The following is a 21,629-nucleotide window of genomic DNA, read 5'->3' as shown; positions in this document are numbered from 1 at the left end:
GCAAGTCATTAACACAGGAGATTCTACAGATTCCAGCATCTGCAGAATCTCTTGTGAATCTGATAAACAAAACTTGACAAATTTGATGCAGTGGATTCTGGATAATTGGGCCATTGGTTAATGGGGACAACCATTTACTTGGGATAGCTCTCAAAGAACAAATACTAATCAAGAAAACAGCCAGGACTCAGACAATATTCTGCTTAAATGGGACAGGAGACTGTTGCTGATCAGCTTCTAATTCGTCTCAGTCACATGCACTTCTGTCACTATTAGCACTACACTGCGCTTCGAGTGAACAGATTTAAATAGCATCAGTCATGTGTGCTTGTTTGCCAAAAGCAGTGACTTTTGTCACTGATAGTTGTCAAAAGCACTGTATGAAGCCAGTCCATTATCTGTACCAAGAGTCTGTGCTGATTTTGTTCATTTACAGCCAATCGAAGAATGGTAGAGTACACTGGACGAATTCCTCAGCAGATAACTATCAGGAACTAATACACAGTTTTATAGTACGGTAATAGTATTGGCAGTGTTCTAATTTGTTCTCTATTCCATTTGAATATATAATTTGTTACTCAGTTAAACAGTAGTTTGTCTTTTTTGTACCTTTAAAAATATTTGCATGAAACTTCAGCTAATTGGGCCAAAATATACTGGTCCCAATTAACCGGAATCCACTGTACATAGAAATGATGTGGAAGTATTAGAATCTTGTGAATCTGATGAACAAAATGTAACAAATTTGATATTTGGTAACTGACATTTCATTAACATTTACAGTCCATGTAAATAGGTTGTGAAAACGCTGTTACCGCTTCATGATCCCCAGCGTGGATTCTCGGTATTTTATTAAACTGATTCTTCCATCATTAACCCGTTTGTGCTGATTAGATAAACAGAAGATTTGAACAACTACGTCCCAAAGGTCTTTAGCAGTTCTTCTGCTTTCTTTTGGGCCAGGTAGCTCTTTGCAGGTTGCAGCCAAGAGTTGTCCCAGCTACAGGATACACAAGAGGCACAATGATCAACAATGAAGTTTATTCAGCATCATACTTAACCGAGAAGGTATGAAACGTTGAAATCAGCTCATTGGATTATTCTTTATGTTCATTACATCCTATCCAAAGGGTAGATCATTTCAAGTGGCCCTCTCTGACCTTTCACTAAAACATTCAGCGAAATGCTTTGTTTCTGTTAACAAGCAAAACAATGTCAAGTTAAGCTGAGGGCCACCCTGCAAGTATCCAGTGACCGGAAGTGACTTTAACAACACCACCAATATGGCCAAATAACAGTCACGGGGATTCTGTAGATACTGGAAATCCAGAGTAACACACACAAAATGCTGGAGGAGCTAATGAAGAGTTGTTGCCTGAAACATTGATTGTTTATTTCTCTCCTCAAATGCTGCCCAACCTGCTGAGTTTCTCCAGCATTTTGAGTGTGTTGTTCTAGATTTCCAACATCTGCTAATTTTCTTGTGTCCTGTAATTGAGCTCGGTTTAAATTGGGGATTGCTGGGTGGCGTGGCTTGAAGGACTGAGAGGGCCTATTCCACACTGTTAGCTCAACAAATAAACAAATAAATACCATTTAATTGTTTTAAAATGTTTCACCAGGAGTTATCTTCTGGTCACTACAGACAGAAAAGCATTTCAATTAACTAATTCTTTGTTGATGGTTGAAATTCCAAAATGCTTTAATCTGCAAATGAGAGAAAATCTGCAGATGCTGGAAATCCGAGCAACATACACAAAATGCTGGAGGAACTCAGGAGATCAGGCAGCATCTATGGAAAAAAGTACAGTCGACGTTTCGGCATTTTGTGTGCAAGTGCCTGAATTTTTTTAATGTGCTATTAACACCACGTTGAATGAGTTAACATCAGATTAACAATCATTTGCATCTCTTTAATCCCCTTTTTCCACAAAAACATGCAATATGTTTTTGTTCATCAAGCACCAATGAATAGAAGTCCAGTTACCTTCACAAATGGATTGTTCTGGGTAAGGGGTGCAGGAATTTGAAGTGTCAGATATTCGTGTTCCTTCCAGTTCAACATGAAGGCAACACACTCTTCTGTTATAATTTGTCGCAATGGAATGTCTGAAACATTTGAAAGAAATTAATACATTGAAATTGGCATAAATGGACAGGTAAACCATTATTAATCACAACTACAGTATTTTAGTCATAAAATCCAGAATTAACAATGCAATTCTCAATGAATCTTGGTGATGAAAGAAAGGATGTTAGTCTTGGAAGTTACAAAAGGTTTAACAGTCAATCTGATGACATAGTGATTACTGGATCAAAAGATTACCCAAAGCAAAAAGAGTCTCATTCCATCTAACAACACACATAAAAGTTGCTGGTGAATGCAGCAGGCCAGGCAGCACCAATAGGGAGGGGTACAGTCGACGTTTTGGGCCGAGAGCCTTCCTCATTCCATCTTGCTGTATAATCAGAATGAGGTTTCATATCTCTGGCATATGCTGTGAAATTTGTTGTTTTACGGCAGAAGTAGATTGCAATACATACAGTTCTGTGCAAAAGTCATAAGCACTGTTTGTCAACGTGGAGCGGAGAGCTCCTCATTTCAAGAGGAATAGTGTATAAGAGTAAGGAGGTGTTGATGAGGCTCTATGGGGCATTAGTGAGACCTCATTTGGAATACTGTGTGCAGTTTTGGGCCCCCTATCTTAGAAAGGATATACTGATGTCGGAGAGAGTTCGGAGAAGATTTACAAGGATGATTCCTGGAATGCAGGGGCTAACATATGAGGAGTGTTTGCCAGCTCTTGGACTGTATTCATTAGAGCAGTGGTCCCCAACCTCTGGGCTGCGGACCAATACATTGCTGCGAAGAATGCCACGGTAGCCAGGAGGCACACAGCACATTTTTAAGAAAAAAGCCAAAATAAACAAGCTAATTAATTAGGTGCCACCCAGCACGTAAATGTCCTGATGAAGGGTCTCGGCCCAAAATGTCGAGTGTTTACACTTTTCCACAGATGCTGCCTGGCCTGCTGAGTTCCTTCGGCATTTTGTTATTATAGTATGTCTTTCTGGTGCTTCCCACTCCTTCCCTTCTCCCTTCCCTTTTTCTCAACCACAATCCCTCCCTCCCTGCCCCCTTCCCGCTGAATCCACAAAAGAGACCCACATCTGTTTCAAGTTATGAGTAATTAATGCAGGAAAGCAGGTAATTGTAACCAGTTCGCAAACTTTTTTTTTGCAACTGTATGTCATGTTTTTTTTCTGCAGTACAGTACAACTGCTGGTTCTTCGCCTGTCTCACGTCCAGCAAGGATCGGTAGATCCAGCAGGGCAGCAGCAGCCTTTCGGATCTGGTGCTACTTTAATTTAGTTTCTTAATTTAATTTTAAGGCACAATTAGGGTTTAGGGCAATGGATAACAGAGCGACTATCTACCATCGCCAGATACTGCTACAATACAGAGATCGCCCAAAAACAAACCTTCATGAAGATCTGCTGGTTAAATTGCGTGACCTCGGCTTGCTGAGGGAGTCGGGCCTACAGTCCTCGGAGTGATGCCAGTGCCAGTGCACAGCCTGACGCCAGTGGCCGGAGGTGGGGATGTCATGAGCGGTGTGTGAGGAAGCGGAAGTGAGGCGAGCGGGCAGGAGTCCGTGCCAGGAAAAAAGCAAACCCTAGGCAGCCAGCTCTCCCGTCCATTCTGCTCTCCAATGGACATTAAATTGGACGACATCCGACTCCAACGAAATACTCGGCGGGAGTACAGAAACGGACGGAATCCCGGACGCCGCCATTCAGCTGTTTATTTATGTAACAGTTTTTCCTCCAAGCCATCGGACCACCAACCTACTGCCCTCCGTTGTGCCTATTGTCTTGCTTATTATTTATTGTAATGCCTGCACTGTTCTGTGTACTTCATGCAGTCTGGGGTAGATCTGTAGTCTAGTGTAGTTTTGTGTTGTTTTACATAGTTCAGTGTAGTTTTTGTATTGTTCCATGTAGCACCATGGTCCTGAAAAACATTGACTCGTTTTTACTGTGTTCTGTACCAGCAGTTACGGTCGAAGTGACAATAAAAGTGACTTGACTTGACTTGACTTCCAGACCACAGATCCTGCCGTCTCCAACTGCAATGGCGCTGGACGCCCCCAGATTACGGATCTCGCCGACTCCATCCCCAGCCCCGACCACTCTGGGCCTTACCGCGACACCACTATCGCCAACACTGGTTCCAACCCCCAGTGCCTCCAGAAGCCGGATTCCACTGCCATCAATGCCAGCTCCCACGACCCTAGACAACTTCAGACTGCGTGGCATCTGGCTCTGGCACAAGCCTGGGCCTTGACCACCAGGACCTCCAGACCGAGACCACGCACTGCCGCGGGACCCCAGTCTCTCTTTCCACCACCACCACTCTACAATCCAGTGTCTCTGGCCCCACCATCAGCTCTTGGGTCTTTGGAGACTCCATCTTCCTCCCAATCATCCACTGAAAACCCCACCATCTTCTTTCCTCTACGCACTTCTGCCCTCTGATCCCAGCTCTAATCCTTTTCAATTTCAATTTTTTTTTGCATCTAATCTTTAATGTTGATGTACTTAGGGTCATAAAGAAAGCTTTTGGTACCCTGGCCTTCATAAATCAACATATTGAGTACAGGAGCTGGGATGTTATGTTGAAATTGTATAAGGCCTAGTTTGGAGCACTGTGACCAGTTTTGGTCACCTACCTACAGAAATATCTTGATGTTCCTCCTTCTCCTTTCTCAAACGATATTCTCACACACAAAACATTGCTGCTGAAGATGAAGTTGTGACCTGGTCAAAGATCTCTATGGTCTTCATTATGGAGTGGACCAGAAGTCCTTAAGGAAGGAAAGGAGTTCTATCATAAACACAAGAAATTCCACAGAAACCGGAAACACATACAAAATGCTAGCGGAAACTCAGCAGGTCAGGCAGCATCTATGGAGAGGTATAAACAGTCAACATTTTGGGCTAAGGTGCCTTTTCAGGTCTCATTCTATCACATGGCATTCCCCTTAACAGGGAGGAATACAAGTGGTGATCTGTTTTTCTTATACAAAGTCAATATTATCATGAAGATCGAGTGGTGTGGAAACATTGTGCTACGCTTTATATTTTGAAAGCCTGTGAAACAAAAACTTCGTTACCTGGTATTCTCATCTCAAGGTAACCTCGAACACGGCTCACAAGGTCGGCCGGTGGGCGTTCTCCTGCACTTTCTGTCTCTGCTTTGTGGGCACTGATTTCCAGGAGTAACATCTCATTGAGCATAACCTGCCGGAGTTTTGGGGAAAATTCCGTAACCAGTTCCAGGCAGGTAGAATAGAGCTGCCTTGCATGGGCAAAATCCTGAATGAGAACGAGGTAATTGAAAATTTTTACTCAAAAAGGAACAAGTCACTCCAAATGGAGTAAACAAAAAAACTAGTGTAAAACAAAAACCTGATAGCACATTGCAGCTCTTGCTCAGGGAATTACAGTGTACCAGAAAATCCCTACATCAGGCACAATATAACTAAACACAGAGGATCGGAAAAAGCCACATAAAGTTGTAAATTCAGCCAGCTCCATCGTGGGCACTAATCTCCCTAAATAACGGCCCATCTTCAAAAGCGATGCCTCAAAAAGGAGGCATCCTTTATTGAGGACCCCCATCACCCAGGACATGCCCTTTTCTCACTGCTCACGAGGAGGTACAGGACTCTCAACGTTCCAGGAACAGCTTCTCCTCCTCTGTCATCTGTATGGACAATTTACCCACATACACTACCTCTACTTTTTTTCTTTATTTGTTCTCTTTTAGCACTACTCAATTTATTTTTAAAAATATGATTCTTATTGTAATTTATAGTTCCTTATGATTATGTATGGCAATGCATGGGCTGGTTGGTGTGAAGGGTCTGTAACCGCTCTATACCTCCGTGACTCTAAATGATACAGATACTAGGGGCATTACTGTTTGACAATAATAACTATAAAATAATAAAAAGGGTTTCTTGTTAGTACTTTAATAGATTTATTTTGTCTTGTGTTCCATAGAACAGAGGACAGTACAGCACAGTACAGGCCCTTTCGCCCACAATGTTTTACCGACCTTTTAACCTACTTCAAGATCAACTATTTTAACTTTTCCTCGTACATTGATTGCTACATTAAGGCAAGAAAATTTCTACATATCTGAGTGAAAAATTGCTGTGGTACCTTTCTGTATGACCCACTGTGCAGTGCAAACACACTACCATCAGACTTTGAAAAGATCACAACACGATTAAAAATGGAGTTCAAGTCTTTGAGTTATTATGGGTGGAAGACGTGAAGATAGTGATCACAACAGATTTAAGTTAGTCAATATTCACTCATCACACTCCCCTAAATATACTCCTATCACTTGTACACAGGTGGACTACAGTGCTTAAATGTACTATTCTCAGAGTCAGAAACAAGTTTAACATCACCTGCATATGTTGTAAAATTTGTTAACTTTGTGGCAGCAGTACAATGCATTGCATAGCAATAGAGGGAGAAAAAACCTGTGAATTACAGTAAGTATATATATGACATACTGAATAATAAGTAGTGCCAAAATATAATGGTGAGGTAGTGTTCATGGGTTCAAAGTCCATTTAGAAATCAGATGGCAGAAGGGAAGAAGAAGCTGTTCCTAATCGTTGAGTGTGTGTCTTCAGGTTTCTGATGGTAGCAATGAGAAGAGGGCATGTCCTGGGTGATGGGGTCCTTACTGATGGATGCCATCTTTTTGGGGCTTCGCTCCTTGAAGATGTCTGGAAACTATCATTATTCATAGTCATAGAACAGTACAGCACATAAACAGGACTTTTGGCCCATCTTGTCCATGTCAACATGATACTCTGGCTAGATCCATTGCCCTGTACCTGGACCATACCCTTCTGTACCTCTCCAACTTCTCTTAAATGGTGAAATCGAACCCATATCCACCACTTCTAGTTCTAGTCTCAGCCAATCACAGCAGAAAACACACACACACACACACACACACGCACACGCACGCACACACACACACACACAGTGTTGGAGGAACTCAGCAGGTCAGGTAGCATCTATGGAAAACAATAACCCTTTAGGTGGAGCTTAGGAGGGTTAATGGCGCCCAACTGTGACTCCTTTGCTCATCTGCGGAAACAGCTCTATTTCCATCTTTAATATCTTTGTTTTTCCCTTTCAGGGTTCTTTTGAAGACCCTGACCTGGAGTTACACGCTGACTGTGGTTTTCTGTGGGAATGGGATCAGCTCTCGGGGTTTCATGACCGACCCAAAGGCTCGGCCGAAGAGTCCGGCTCGGATTTGGAAGCCTAGGATCTCGGGGCTCTGGAGACGGGCAGATCGAGAGTCGGTGTCATCGGGAGAGTCGGGTTATCTGCGACTGCGTGCCTGGAGACCCGGGGTCATTGTGATCTGTGCCTTTGCTACTGCTTTGCTCATGCTTGAGTGCTCGGTGGTGCTGCCGATGCTTTTTTTGGCTGGTGGGAGGGGAGGAAGAGGGGTTTGTTGCTCACTGTTGCTTATGTGCAGGAGGGGGAAGCTGGGGGGGGGGACTTTGGGGTTCTAACATTCAACTGTCCTTCATTCTTTGGGGCACTCCCCTGTTTTTGTGGATGGTTGCAAGAAAAATATCATTTCAGGATGTATATTGTACACATTTCTCTGACATTAAATTGTACCTTTGAACCTTTAAACTATTGCCATTTCAAGCCGAGACTCTTCAGGACTGAGATAGAAGGGGGAAGATGCCAGAATAAAAAGGTGAGGGAGGGGAAACAGGCTAGCTGGAAGGTGATAGGTGAAGCCAGGGGGGTAGGAGAGGAAAAGGGCTGGAGAAGAAAGAATCTAATAGGACAGTAGTCCCCCACCACTGGGCCGCAAAGCATGTGCTACCAGGCTGCGAGGAAACGATATGAGTCAGTTGCACCTTTCCTCATTCCCTGTCACACACTGTTGAACTTGAAATAACCTACCAAATCATACCAAATAACACATAAAACCTAAAATGACACTAACATATCGTAAAAGCAGGAATGATATGATAAATACACAGCCTATATAAAGTAGAAATAATGTATGTACAGTGTAGTTTCACTTAACAGAATCAGGAAGATTAAGCCAAAACCGATTTGTAGAAAAAGAAATCGGCACGTACACGCATACGCACACAGGTGCCTGCACAAGGCTTCATGGTCATGGTAGTCTTTCTCGGGGTAAACACAAGTGTCCCGTATTTGACTGCTACTTTTGTCCCTTATTTGGGAGTGAGAAAGTTGGCAACCCTACTTGAACACCCCCCACCCTGTCGGCTGGTCCGCAAGAATATTGTCAATATTTAACCGATCTGCGGTGCAAAAAAGGTTGGGGACCCCCATAATAGGAGAGGAGCTGTACGTATAATGTAACCGGGGGTCCCGTTCCCAAGGTAGCTCATTATAAAGATGAAAATATTCCAAAATCTGAAATCGGAAACACTTCCGGCCCCCAGCATTTCGTGTAAGTGAAGCTCAACGTGTAGTTCACTATCTTCAATAGTCCAGTTTTTGGATTGGTGGCTGGCATGATGATTAGCGCTGCTTGAACTCCACAGAGCCAGGCTCAGTTCTTAGAAAGGCTGAGTCCGTGATCTTCGCTCTGCGATCGTATCAGCTTCTTCCCTCGTGCTGGTAGGTTAATTGGCCACTGTAAGTTGCTTCTTTACATTGGGGTGGGGGGGGGCACAACAGCATAGCAGTTAGCACAAATGCTTTACAGCACCAGTGACTGCTGATCGGGATTCTATTCCCACTACTTTCTGTAAGGAGTCTGTACGCTCCCCCGTAAGCCACAAAGGTTTCCTCTGTGTGCTCTGGTGTCCTCCCATGGGTTAGGGTTAGTGAGTTGTGGATGCCATCTATGTTAGTGCCAGAAGCAAGGCGACGCTAGCAGGCTACCAGTGGCACAATCCTCACTGGTTTGATTTGAGGCAAATAACACACTTCACTCTATGAACACAGAGCTCGTCAGTATGTCTTTACTTACTGCACGGTAGTGGCAAAATGAATTAAAGGGGGTTGATGGGGATCTGAGAGAAAATGGGTTTTAGAAGAGTGTGGAAGTAAAGAGAGGGGCACCAATCTGAATGGCTGCCTGATGTGTTTTTAAGGATCTTTTCCACAGCCTATCACAAAGTCTGGTTCTCAGAATTGCAATCAATTCCCACAAGGTGAACTTTCCTGGCCAAGGGGCAGGGAAGCTATGGTTGAGTGTCAATAATATAATCTCTGGACCTACTGACAGAATGAAAGTAAAATGGCGCAGCAGTGCAGTTAGTATAGCTGCTTCACAGCTCCAGGGATTCTGGCTTCACCCTGATCTTGAGCATGGACTTTATATATTCTCCTGTGGCCACATGGGTTTAGTCATAGTCATAGTTATACTTTATTAATCCCGGGGGAAATTGGTTTATGTTACAGTTGCTCCATAAATAATAAATAGTAATAGAACCATAAATAGTTAAATAGTAATATGTAATTTATGCCAGTAAATTATGAAATAAGTCCAGGACAAGCCTATTGGCTCAGGGTGTCTGACCCTCCAAGGGAGGAGTTGTAAAGTTTGATGGCCACAGGCAGGAATGACTTCCTATGACGCTCTGTGCTGCATCTTGGTGGAATGAGTCTCTGGCTGAATGTACTCCTGTGCCCACCCAGTACATTATGTAGTGGATGGGAGACATTGTCCAAGATGGCATGCAACTTAGACAGCATCTTCTTTTCAGACACCACTGTCAGAGAGGTGTCTCCTAGTGCTGTGGTTTCATCTCACATCTAAACATCTGCTGAATGGTGATTGTCTATCATGTTTAACGATGACAAGAAACCTGCGTGGGACAGTTTTTAAAAGTGGAAAAGCTGTTGCACTCTCTCGACCTCAGAAGTCTGGGTCCAGTGGTACGAGTAGTCGTCACAAACTGGGGTCTTCCTTGAATGCAGTGGATGACCATGACTTCTGTGCCTTCTCATACCCTTCGCTCTCCAGAAAGCGTGCAGTACTGCCTTCCTGGCCATCAGATCTCCCTGTAGATCTCATCTGAACCAGGCTGCTGGAGCTGACTTCACACGCTAGGACAGGCATGGCCTAGAAGGGCCTGCTTTTGGGCTATATTACTACTTAAATGGAAAGACAATTCTATGCCCCATTTCTCCTAAATATGTTGCAAAATCCTAAGCAGTTAAAGCAGGGATTCCCAAACCTATTATGCCATGGAACAATGCCATTAAGCAAGCGGTCTGTGGTCCCTAGTTCGCTCGGGAACCTCTGTGTTAGAGTAGATTTGAAGTCTGTCATAGTGATTGTGAAAGAACTGGAAAATGGGCACCATGGCAACGTGGCAGTTAGCGCTTTGATATTTCAGCTCAGGCGGAGTATGGAGTTCAATTCCAGCGGCCTTTTCAATTCCAGACGTCCCTGTGACCCCGTGGCTTTCCGCTGAGTGCTCTAGTTTCCTCCCACAATCCAAAGACGTACTAGTTGGTAGGTTAGTTGGTCATTGCGAATTGTCCTGCAATAAGGTTTGGGTTAAATTGGTGGGTTGCTGGGCGATGCGATTGCCTGTTCTGCCCTTTATCTCTAAACAAATGAATAAAGTAAGACTGGCTGTATCACAGGCTGGTATGGGAACACCCATGTCTTTGAACACCAAATCCTACAAGAGGCCCTGTACATCACTGGTAAAGCCCTCCCAACCACTGAGCACAAGAGCTCGGGACTCGTACCACCAGATTCAAGAATAGTTACTACCCCTCAACCATCAGGCTCTTGAAGAAAAGAGGATAACTACACTCACTTGCCCCATCCATTGAGATGGTCCCACCACCAATGCTATCTCTTTAAGAACTCTTTATCTCATGTTCTCATTATTTATTGCGACTTATTTATAATTGCATTTGCACAGTTTTTTAAATCTTCTGTGCTATGTTTGATCTTTCACTGATCCAGTTGTAGTTACTACTCTATAGACTTCCTGAGTATGCCCACAGGAAAATGAATCTCAGGGTTGTATACGGTGACAGATATATTCCATTTAAACATCATGGAAATGCAGAGTAATTTGCAAAATGTAAAACAAAGCTTACACCACCAGAAGAATACCACCATGGAATATCAATGCAAAGTGAAGACACAGGCTATAAAAGATTGAAAAAAGATTTGCTTCATTTGTCAAAATTACATTTAAACATACAGTGAAATGTTTCAATGGCGTCAATGACCAACACAGTCTGAGAATGTGCTGGGGTAAACCCTCAACCGTCACCATGCCTCCAGTGTCACCACAACATGCCCATATCTCACTAACCCTAACTTGTACATCTTTGGGAGGAAACTAGAGCGACGGGGAGAATGTACAATCTCTTTTCAGGCAGCGGCAGGAATTCATTGCCAGCTGACTGTACATGTATACAACCAAATGAAACAATGTTCCTCTGGACCACGGTGCACCCACACATCATGTATCGCACACACCACAGAAAACAAAATACTAACGCATTAATAAAATATACTTCAGAATGCACATGAAGTCTGCAGCACAGGTAAACAGTAAACCCTAATCTTCCAATCACTGGCACTATTAAAAATTACACTAACCACCATGCTCACTTGCTGCCCCTAAATCACTACATTTGGAGCCATGATGTTTATATTTTTGTGTTTTTACAAACTATACAGATGAAAGCTCACCTTGATCATAATGCAATGTTGACCTTTAGCCATCAGTATGTATACCAAATCCCTGGTCAGATTATCCTTAATTCCAAGGATAACTCCACCATAAACTGTTGGCACTTCCCACTGAAACAAAAACAGTCTGATCAAAACTTGAAGATTACTTACAATAATCCAGCACCATTCTGAAAAGTGCAGTTATCTACCTTATTGGAAACCGTCCAGAATTGCCGATCTGACGTCATCCCATGTAGTTCAATCAAAATCTGTCGAATCCTCCCCGGGTCAACCGTTAAGATGAGCTGGTGTTCCAACTGACCAATACTGACACTGGGTGATGCTTGAAAATACAATCGTATGTAAAAGTCAACTCACCTGAACCACGAGTTAACGGTTTTCATTCTGGCCTTTAAAACTATTTTAACTAGAAGGAAATACGAGAGATTCTGCAGATGCTGGAAGGGTTGAGCAACACACACAAAATGTATCCTGACTGGTTGCACCATGGCTGGTGTGCAAATATTAATACCGAAGAAACTGAAAGGCCTCACAGCTCAGTCCATCACAGGTAAAGCCCTGCCCACCACTGAGCATATCTACAAGAAGCACTGCTGCAAGAAAGCACCACCCATCATCGAGGACCCCCACCTTTGATGGACAGCATCGCAGACACAGTAGAAGCGTTCCTGCGCAAGTCTGGAGCGGAGCTTGAAAAACTCAGTCTCCATAGAGAGGTACTGTCTAGTGCAGTGGTCATCGTTGGAATGGTCTGAGTCAGAGTGGTAAGGCTTTGGAGGGAACAGCTTCTCCCTGGATTGTCACCTTGTCGTGGTGGAGAGGCTTGTGTGGTCCTGTGATCCCGAGAGCAATACCGTCTGGAGCCATGCTCCTGGTAGGGTCACCCATGGCGGTAAGGTCGAGGGTGAGGTCCCTGACAAAGAACAATCCAACCAAGACCTCAACGGTGGAACAGGCGGATGAAGTTACTTCGAACTCAACGGCTGTGAAGGTGGATGAAAGCTGCAACAAATCCATCAGCTCCAATCGTCGTGGTTTCCGTGCCATTGGAATCAGTTGGTTGATTTGTGAAGTATCGTGTGCTTCTTGGAGTGCAACATCAAGTACACATTAAACAAATACATGCACAGGCGTCTTCACTCTGTGGGCCACTTGATCAACAGAACGAAGAGCATCATCCTCGACCTCGAGGGATAGTCATGATGATGACGATGGAGAGAACAGGTGGAGGCGAACTAAGTAGGTAAGTTTATTTCTTTTTCTTATTTAACTCTTCAAAGAATAGGGTATGTCTGCAGGGCCAGCGTTCTATCTGTGTGTCAGATGTGGGATTTCCAGGAGACTTCCAGCCTCCCCGATGGCCATATCTGCATCATGTACTCCGAGATGCAGCTTCTTAGAGACCAAGTTTGGAAACTGGAACTGCAGTTCGACGACCTTTGGCTTGTTAGGGAAAGTGAGGAGGTGATAGACAGGAGCTACAGGGAGGTAGTCACCCCAAACCTACAGGAGACAGATAAATGGATGACTGTCAAGAGAGGGAGAGGGAACTTCAGATAGTGGAGAACTTATCACACACAGATAGTGGAGTACTGTTGGGGGTGGAGGAAGTAACAGCAGTTGTGCCTCTGGCACTGAGTCTGTCCCTGAGGCTCAGAAGAGTAGGGAAAGGAAGAGGATGGCAGCAGTGATAGGGGGCTCTATAGTTAGAGGGACAGATAGGCGATTCTGTGGATGCAAAGAGGACACGCGGATGGTAGTTTGCCTCCCAGGTTCCAGGGTCCACGATGTTTCTGAACGCACCCACAGTATCCTGAAAAGGGAGGGGAAGCACCCAGAAGTCGTGGTACATATTGGTACCAATGACACAGGTAGAAAAAGGGAGGAGGTCCTGAAAACAGAATACAGGGAGAATACAATGACATTATCCTTATTACATGCCCTTTCCAGCACCCTTTGCAATCTTAACCCCACATCTTGGCTACCATTTGGAGGCCTATATATGATTCCCATAATGGTTGTTTTACCCTTGCAGTTTCTTAACTCCACCCACAAAGATTCAACATTCTCTGACCCTATATCACCTCTTTCTAAAGATGTAATTGCATCTATTACCAACAGAGCCCCCCACTGCCTATGCCTTCCTGCCTGTGCTTTCAATACAAAGTATATCCTTTGATGTTAAGCTCCCAACATCAGTCATGACTCAGTGATGCCCACAACATCATACTGAGCAATCTCTAATTGCGCCACGAGTTCATCCACCTTATTCTGGATGCTACAGACATTTAAGTACAGCACCTTCAGTCCTGCATTCTTCATCTTTTTGAATTTTGCCTCTGTGGTACAATGAAGTCTTTGCTCTAACTGCATTTATTCCCAATCATTGGCTTACATTCACACTATACCCATCATTTACAAGTAAACCTGCTGGCTCATCCCTTTTCCTTTCCAGTCCTGATGAAGGATCTTGGCCAAAATACTGACAGTTTATTTATTTCCAAAGATTTTGCCTGACTTGCTGAGTTCCTCCAGTATTTTGTGTGTGTGGCTCTTGATTTCCAGCAGCTGGGTGGTCAAATGTTTATCTTCTGGGATTTTAAAATAGGCTTGACAATAAGCTTTTACAGTCAAAATGAAAGAAATGAAGAGGCCCCCTAATTTGCACCTGAAGTTTAGTACAGGTTCTGTGCAAGCTCACCTGGTATATCATAGAAAACAGTCAAAGGTTTGGCAGAGAACTTAACACGAGAAGATCGCTTCTTCATTTGATCAACTATCTGTTTTCGTTCTTCATCCATCAGCAATTTAATGCACAAGTCATGTGAAGTAATCATGGAAACAAATTGGGGCTCATCCAAACTTTGGCACAGATTCCTGTAGAGAAACAGAACACAGAACAGTATAGCACAGGAACAGGCCCTCTGGCCCACAGTGTTGTGCCAAATGAATGGCCAACTAAACTAAGCCCTTCCACCTACACAATGTCCATTTCCCTCACATTCATGTCTCTCATGTACCTGTCTCTACCACCAGCCCAGGCACCCACCGCTCTCTGTGTGGAAACCGTACCCCTCACATCTCCTTTGAAATTACCCCCCTCCGCCCCCCACCTTCAATGCATACTCTCTGGCATTAGGCATTTCAACCCTGGGAAAAAGGTACAGTTTGGGTATTCTATCAATGCCTCTCATAATCTTTTATCAGAGTTCCCTTCAGCCTCTCACGACAGCTCATGCCCTCTAATCCAGGCAGCATCCCGGTGAACCTCTCTGCACCCTCTCCGAAGACCCAGCACCCTTCCTATAATGGCAAGACCAGAACTATATGCAATACTCCAGATGCACCCTAACTAGAGTTTTATAAAGCTGTAGCATAACTTCCTGACTTTTGAACTTAATTCCTTGACTAATAAACACATGCACACCATATGCCTCATTAACCACTCTAACAACCAGTGTAGCCAGGTTGCCAAGATGCTTACAGATTTACACAATGTTATTTAATTTCCCCCAAAGTTGCTTCTATTTGAATTAAGAAATTTGGAGAATGGGAGACAGACACTGTCATTTCTAGCATGAAAACCCAATTGAGCAAGGTATAGTTTAACCTATACACAGCATGACCTTAACCCAACTCTCTAAGCTACCAGGCAAAATAGACTTTCACAGGATACGCTGCAGAAATAACAAAAAAAACCAAAAACACACGAGATTCTGCAGATACTGGAAATCCAAAGCAACACACACTACATGCTGGAGGAACTCAACAGATCAGACAGCATTTGTGGAGGGGAGTGAACAGTTGACGTTTCTGCCTGAGACCCTTCAAGAGGACTGAAAAGAAGGTGGGATGAGGGGGAGGAAAAGCTGGCAGCTGGTAAGTGAAGCCAGGTGAGTGGAGGAGGGGGATGAAGTAAGAAGCTGCGAGGTAATAGGTGGAAAAGGCAAAGGACTGGAGGAGAATCTGGTTGGAGAGGAGAGTGTACCATTTCAAAATATATGGTTAAGGTTAGTAATTTGCAAGCTTGACACAATGGCGCCAGAAGCAGACTCTTATGGGCTGTCACCAACATAAAAATTGCTACTGATTCGATTTGACGCATACAACTCATTTCACTTTGAATGTTTTCAATATAATTTTAAGGTGATTGGGGGAAATTATAGGGGAGATATCTGTGGTAAGTATTGTTTTTTACATGGATATTGGTGAGTACATGGACGGTGTTGCCAAAAGTAGCAGTAGAGACAGATACATTAGGGGCATTTAAGAAACTCTTAGGTAGGTACATGGGTGATAGAAAAATGGAGGGCTGTGTAGGAGGGGAGGGTTAGATTGATTTTAAAATAGGTTAAAATGGTTTGGCACAAAGTTATGGGCTGAAAGGCCTGTACTATGCTGTGATGTTCTGTGTTCTAAAGTTAGGAGGGGAGGAGAAGATGGTGGCGCGACGCACCGCATGTAGCCGCTCTGAAATGATATATTTGTTAAGCAGGGGCCGTGCACAATCCTGATTTGATGGAGACAGACGTGAGAAGCACAGAGGAACATTTGGAGAAACTTCTGAAATGCCTGCTTTGCGGCCGCTGCTACTGTGCAATCGAGAATCTCCGGAGGGGAAGGCCCCAGATCCTCGGCTTTGCCTGTTGCCGGGGCCGGGGTCGAAGCGCTTGGCAGAGATGGTGTTCGGTGCTCGGTGTCGGAGGCTCAAAGTTTTCAGACGGACTCAAGAGTGGGCTGTGGTCGGGTGCTTCCAGGGTGCTACATCGGTAAGTTTGTGGCGCTGGAAGCTCATGGCAGGGAGAGTTTCTCCCTTCTACCGTCTGCGTGAGATGATGGGACTTTCAAGAGACTTTGAGACTTTTTTTTACCGTGCCCATGGTCTGTTCTTTATCAAATTACGGTACTGTTTTGCACTGTTGTAACTATATGTTACAATTATGTGGTTTTTGTCAGTTTTTTTAGTCTTGGTTTGTCTTGTGTTTCTATGATATCATTCTGGAGGAACATTGTATCATTTCTTAATGCATGCACCACTAAATGACAATGAAAGAGGACTGCTTGTCCTCGTAATCTAATCTAATCTAATATTGTATTTTTAACAAGGTTTGATCTCCTTTCACAAGGTGTCAATTTTGGTTGTTCTTATGACCGGGGAAACAAGTAAACAGCACGTTGCATGGGATTTCAGGCAGAAGAACAATGTCAGGGACTGCTGTTGTATAGCACAGGTTAGTGAGGGAGAGCAAGGCATCTGACCACAAGTGCCTACAAAGGATTGCGAGCACTGCTGGAAGGATCATCGGGGTCTCTCTTCCACCCAAGAGACTGTGTCCAGTCTCTGAGTGGGAGCACGCGAAGAGAGCTACCTTTTCACTTAGGTTCACACTCAAGATTAAAAAGTCAGCGCTTCATGGAAGTTTTTTCCAAAGTTGGACAGCGACCCATCACTGAGTGGGATTCTTTAGAAAGGGCAAATAAAAATAAGGAGATGGAAGCAGAGCTGCCATTGTTGTGAGTGGTTCGGTGCTGGAGTGGCTTTGACTCATCAGGCATCAGCGAGCTACGTATCTGGTCAGTTTCTCTTGTTTTTCCTTTATTCCTCAGCTGTTAGGGCACAGTTAGTGCAGTGAGAATGGCCCCAGTGCCTGTGTTCTGTACTCTGTGTGGGATGTGGGAAGTCTGGGAGCCCTCCAGTCTCCCAGATAAATACATCTACACTGGGTGCATCGAGTTGCAGCTCCTGAGAGAATGTATTAAGGAACTGGAGCTGCAGTTTGATGACCTTCGCCCCACACGGAGAATGAGAGGTGATAGACAGGAGCTACAGGGAGGTAGTCACCCCTGGGTTGCAGGAGGCAGGTAACTGGGTGACTGTCAGGAGAAGGAAGGGAAATGGGCAACCAGTGCAGAGTAACCCTGTGGCTGTTCTCAATTATAAGTACACCACTTTGGATGCTATTGAGGGGGAATGAACTACCAGGGGTGGGGACCCACAGTGACCGAGTCTCTGGTACTGCGTCTGGTGCTGTAGCTCAGAAGAGAAGAGAGGTGAAGAGGACTGTAGTAGTGATAGAAGATTCCACAGAGACTCTGGGCACTAGAGAGTCAACCGGATTGTATGTTGCCTCCTAGGTGCTTGGGTCAGGGATGTCTCGGATTGGGTCTATGACATTCTAATTGGGAAGGGCGCGCAGCCAGAAGTCTTGGTACATATTGGCACCAATGACATAGGATAGGTGAGGAGGTCCTGAGGAGAGGTTTTAGGGAACTAGGTAGAAAGAAGTTGAAAAGCAGGACCCCCAGGGTAGTAATGTCTAGATGGCTGCCTGTAACATGCGTCAGTGTGGGTAAGAATAGGATGATTTGGCAGATGAATGCGTGGCTGAGGAATTGTGCAAAGGGGCAGGGGTTCAGATTTCTAGATCATTGGGATCTCTTCTGGGGGAGGTAGGACAGTGTTGGATGGGGCAATTGGTTTACAGAGGCAGTGTGTAGTGAGGCTGCTTGCAAGGAGAGGCTGTTGATTGGGTAAAATTGCAGTCAACAGGATGAGTTACAATGTAAAGGGGAGACAAAATCGAAAAGGGTGATGAATGCAAAACTGAAGGTATTACATTTGAATGCAAGCAGTATATGAAATAAAGTAGATAATCTTGTGGTGCAGTTAGAGATTGGCATGTATGATGTTTTAGGCATCACTGAATCACGGCCGAAAGAAGATTATAGTTGGGAGTTTAACATCCAAGAATATACCTTTAGATAGAGGGGGTGAATCTATGGAATTTGTTGCCAGTGGCAGCTGTGGAGGATGTCATTAGGTATATTTAAGGTAAAAGTTGATAGATTCTTGATTAGTTAGGGAATGAAGGGATATGGGGAGAAGACAGGAGATTGGGGCTGAGAGGAAAATGGATCAGCCATGATGAAATGGTGGAGGAGATTCGATGGGCCAAATGTGAGAGAAGGAGGTGTGGAGAAACTCAAAATGGCCAAGTGATGCACGAAATGTTCTCCTTATCTCTCGAGAGCCCTGCTTACAGAGGGCCCTCAGCATTGTCAATGATCCCTCCATCCATCCAACCTAATATCAGGCAGGAGGTACTGTAGCATTAGGACAAGGATTGTTAGGATGGGAAACAGCTTCTTCCCCCAACCCCTACAACTACTGAACTCCCTATCAACACCCAGGTCTCATCATGTATTAAGTGCCAAGAGAGTTATACTGTTTACTTTTTGACTTGAATCCTAAATGCATCCTATTATTTGTTAAATTACTAGTGGTAATATTACTTTCTGTGTTACGTGTACCGTGTTGTGCACCTTGGTCCGGAGGAATGCTGTTTTTGTTTGGTGGAAAACATGTGTACGGTTGAATAACAAAAAACAGAAGTTGAACTTGAGCAGGAACTGCTTATTTGAGTAATACACACACAAAGTTTTCAACCGACAAGACTCCAGCACTGTAAAATGTATTTAATGCTTGTTACACTAGTTCAAAACCATTCGAGAATAGCTTGCTGCCTGGTATCTTTAAACAGCAAGATATTAGGAAATAAATAACAAAAAACAATTATATAAAGACCATAAGATATATTCAGCCTGTTGAGGTGAGCTAAAGAACAATAAGAATTACATAGAAATATTTGTTATACTACTTAAAAACACCTACTTTAAGAAAGCAGCAATGTTTCGTTTAGAGTCTTCTGAGGCTTGATCCAGGTTTAATGACCGTACACATGTCTAAAACATTAATTATATTCTCATGAATCATCTATTTACAAAGAAAATATCGGTTAACACAAGCAATTTTTTCATTCTCATCAGTATTTGGTCTCATAAAATATTGATAGAAAAGTACAGCACAGGGACAGGTCCTTAGTCCCACAATGTTGTGCCGAATCAGTGAAAAAGTTAATAATCCACCCCCCCAAACTAATAATCCCTCCTACCCACATCATGTCCGTGTCCACATCCCCCCACCTTCCTTATCTTCCATGTGCCTATCTAAACGCCTCTGAAAAGCCTCTAATGTATTTGCCTCTACCACCACACCAGGCAGCACATTCCAGGCATCTCACCCTCTGGTATGAAACATTTCAACCCTGGGAAAAAGATACTCCCTATCTACTCTATCTATGCCTCTCATAATCACATAAACCTTTATCAGGATGCAATTGCTCAACTTCCAGGTCTGAGATTAATCAGAGTCATCTAACACTACAGCACAGAAAAGGCCCTTCAGCCCATCTAGTCTGTATTGAAATATTAATCTGCCTGGCCCATCGACCTGCATGCACTCAGACCATAGCCCTCAATAACCCTGCTATTCATGTACCTTTTGAAAATTCTATTAAACGTTGAAATCAAACCCACATCTACCACACTCTCACCACCCTCTGAATGACAAAGTTTTCCCACATAGTTCCCTTAAACATTTTACCTTTCACCCTTAACCCATGACTTCTCGTTGTCTAACTCAACCTTCGTGGAAAAAGCCTGGTTGTACTTATCCCATCTATATTCCTCATAATTTTGTACACCTCTACTAAATCTCCCCTCTTTCTCCTACACTCCAAGGAATAAAGTCCTAATCTTTCCCTATAACTCTGATCCTCAAGTCCTGGCAAAGTCCTTATTAATTTTCTCTGCACTCTTTCAAACTTACTGACATCTTTCCTGTAGGTAGAGCAGGCTGACTTGGAAAGGTTGGGTACAGGCTGGAGTGTGGCAGCGGGGCCTAGTCTCAGAGCATACAGATGTGACAGGACAGGGCTTGGGTCTTGGTGCGAGGAACGGCCTGATCGACCGTTTGGATGATTTAAACGGCAGGCCAGATAGACTTTAAAGGCAAGGTGTCAGGACCAGAGTCAAGGGTTGGGCTTGTTCTACTTGCTGCTCCGTGATGTTTATTTGGCCCCGCACTGAACTGAGGTTGAGGCTGTGGCCTGCCTGCTCTGAGCTCCATGTTTATGGACTCACGTTTGTTCTGAATGCTATTGCTTACTTTTGTTGTTTGCACTATTTGTTTTTCCTCTCTCTGCACATTGGGTATTCAATGGTCTTTTTCTACGGATTCTTTTGGGTTTCTTTGTTTCGTGGCTGCCTGTAAGGAGACGAATCTCAAGGTTCTATAATGTATACAAACTTGATAATAAATGTACTTTGAACTTCTGACTTTGAAAAATGATAGACATTATACATTTTTCTTTGCCCCTGTGTAAGTTGTGGCAGACAAGGGTTAAGTTAATGTCTGGGCAAAGACAGCCTTCAGTCAGCCCATGGCAAGAAAAATCTTTTAAGGAAGGTTTTTGAAGAGCATGGCTTCACTTTGCACAGCAGGGGATTGGAGCCATTTGACATATGAGGACAAGACAAGAATATAACAGAAAGATTCAAAGAACACACACCAACTAGGGGACAATCACTTTACTAACTTCAAATTGTCATTGGTTGATAGCTTGTAGTTCCTACTGACTTAATACCTGTATTCTGAATGGCGACTGATCTTGCAGGTAAGGAATTCAAACATACACCGTTTACCAAATCGTCAATTCTGTATAAAAATGTCATTTCTCTGTTCAAACTTCAGAACAGAGTGGGTGATGGGCCAGGCTGTTCTCGTTGCGCACAAGTAAATGAAATATGGTTGAGGAATGAGTGAGAGATTTCAGCATCCAGTTAATTGGCAACAATTGATGAAGGTAGAGCAGAGGATGTAGTGTATATGGATTTCATTAAAGCATTTGATAAAGTTCCCCGTGCAAGGCTCATTCAGAAAGTAAGGAGGCATGGGATCCAAGGAGACCTTGCTTTGTGGATCCAGAATTGGCTTGCCCACAGAAGGCAAAGG

General features: G+C 43.8%; 1 protein-coding gene across 4 annotated transcripts in view; it reads right to left on the bottom strand.

Annotated features, from left to right (window-relative positions):
• ints8 (integrator complex subunit 8) overlaps window positions 1–21,629 on the bottom strand; it is a 154,497-nt gene that overhangs the window by 87,479 nt on the left and 45,389 nt on the right. For all 4 annotated transcript variants that reach the window (XM_063067235.1, XM_063067219.1, XM_063067227.1 and 1 more), the window contains exons 12-18: window positions 19,449–19,519; window positions 14,478–14,653; window positions 11,965–12,098; window positions 11,774–11,884; window positions 5,178–5,379; window positions 1,988–2,109; window positions 816–1,000 (exon numbers count right to left, since the gene is read on the bottom strand). In XM_063067235.1, the coding sequence (XP_062923305.1) occupies window positions 816–1,000; window positions 1,988–2,109; window positions 5,178–5,379; window positions 11,774–11,884; window positions 11,965–12,098; window positions 14,478–14,653; window positions 19,449–19,519 (1,001 nt within the window). The remainder of the gene's footprint in view (window positions 1–815; window positions 1,001–1,987; window positions 2,110–5,177; window positions 5,380–11,773; window positions 11,885–11,964; window positions 12,099–14,477; window positions 14,654–19,448; window positions 19,520–21,629) is intronic.

The sequence above is a fragment of the Mobula hypostoma genome, chromosome 1, assembly GCF_963921235.1.
Source record: "Mobula hypostoma chromosome 1, sMobHyp1.1, whole genome shotgun sequence".
NCBI classification, from domain to species: Eukaryota; Metazoa; Chordata; class Chondrichthyes; order Myliobatiformes; family Myliobatidae; genus Mobula; species Mobula hypostoma.
This window is presented reverse-complemented; position numbering and strand designations above follow the sequence as displayed.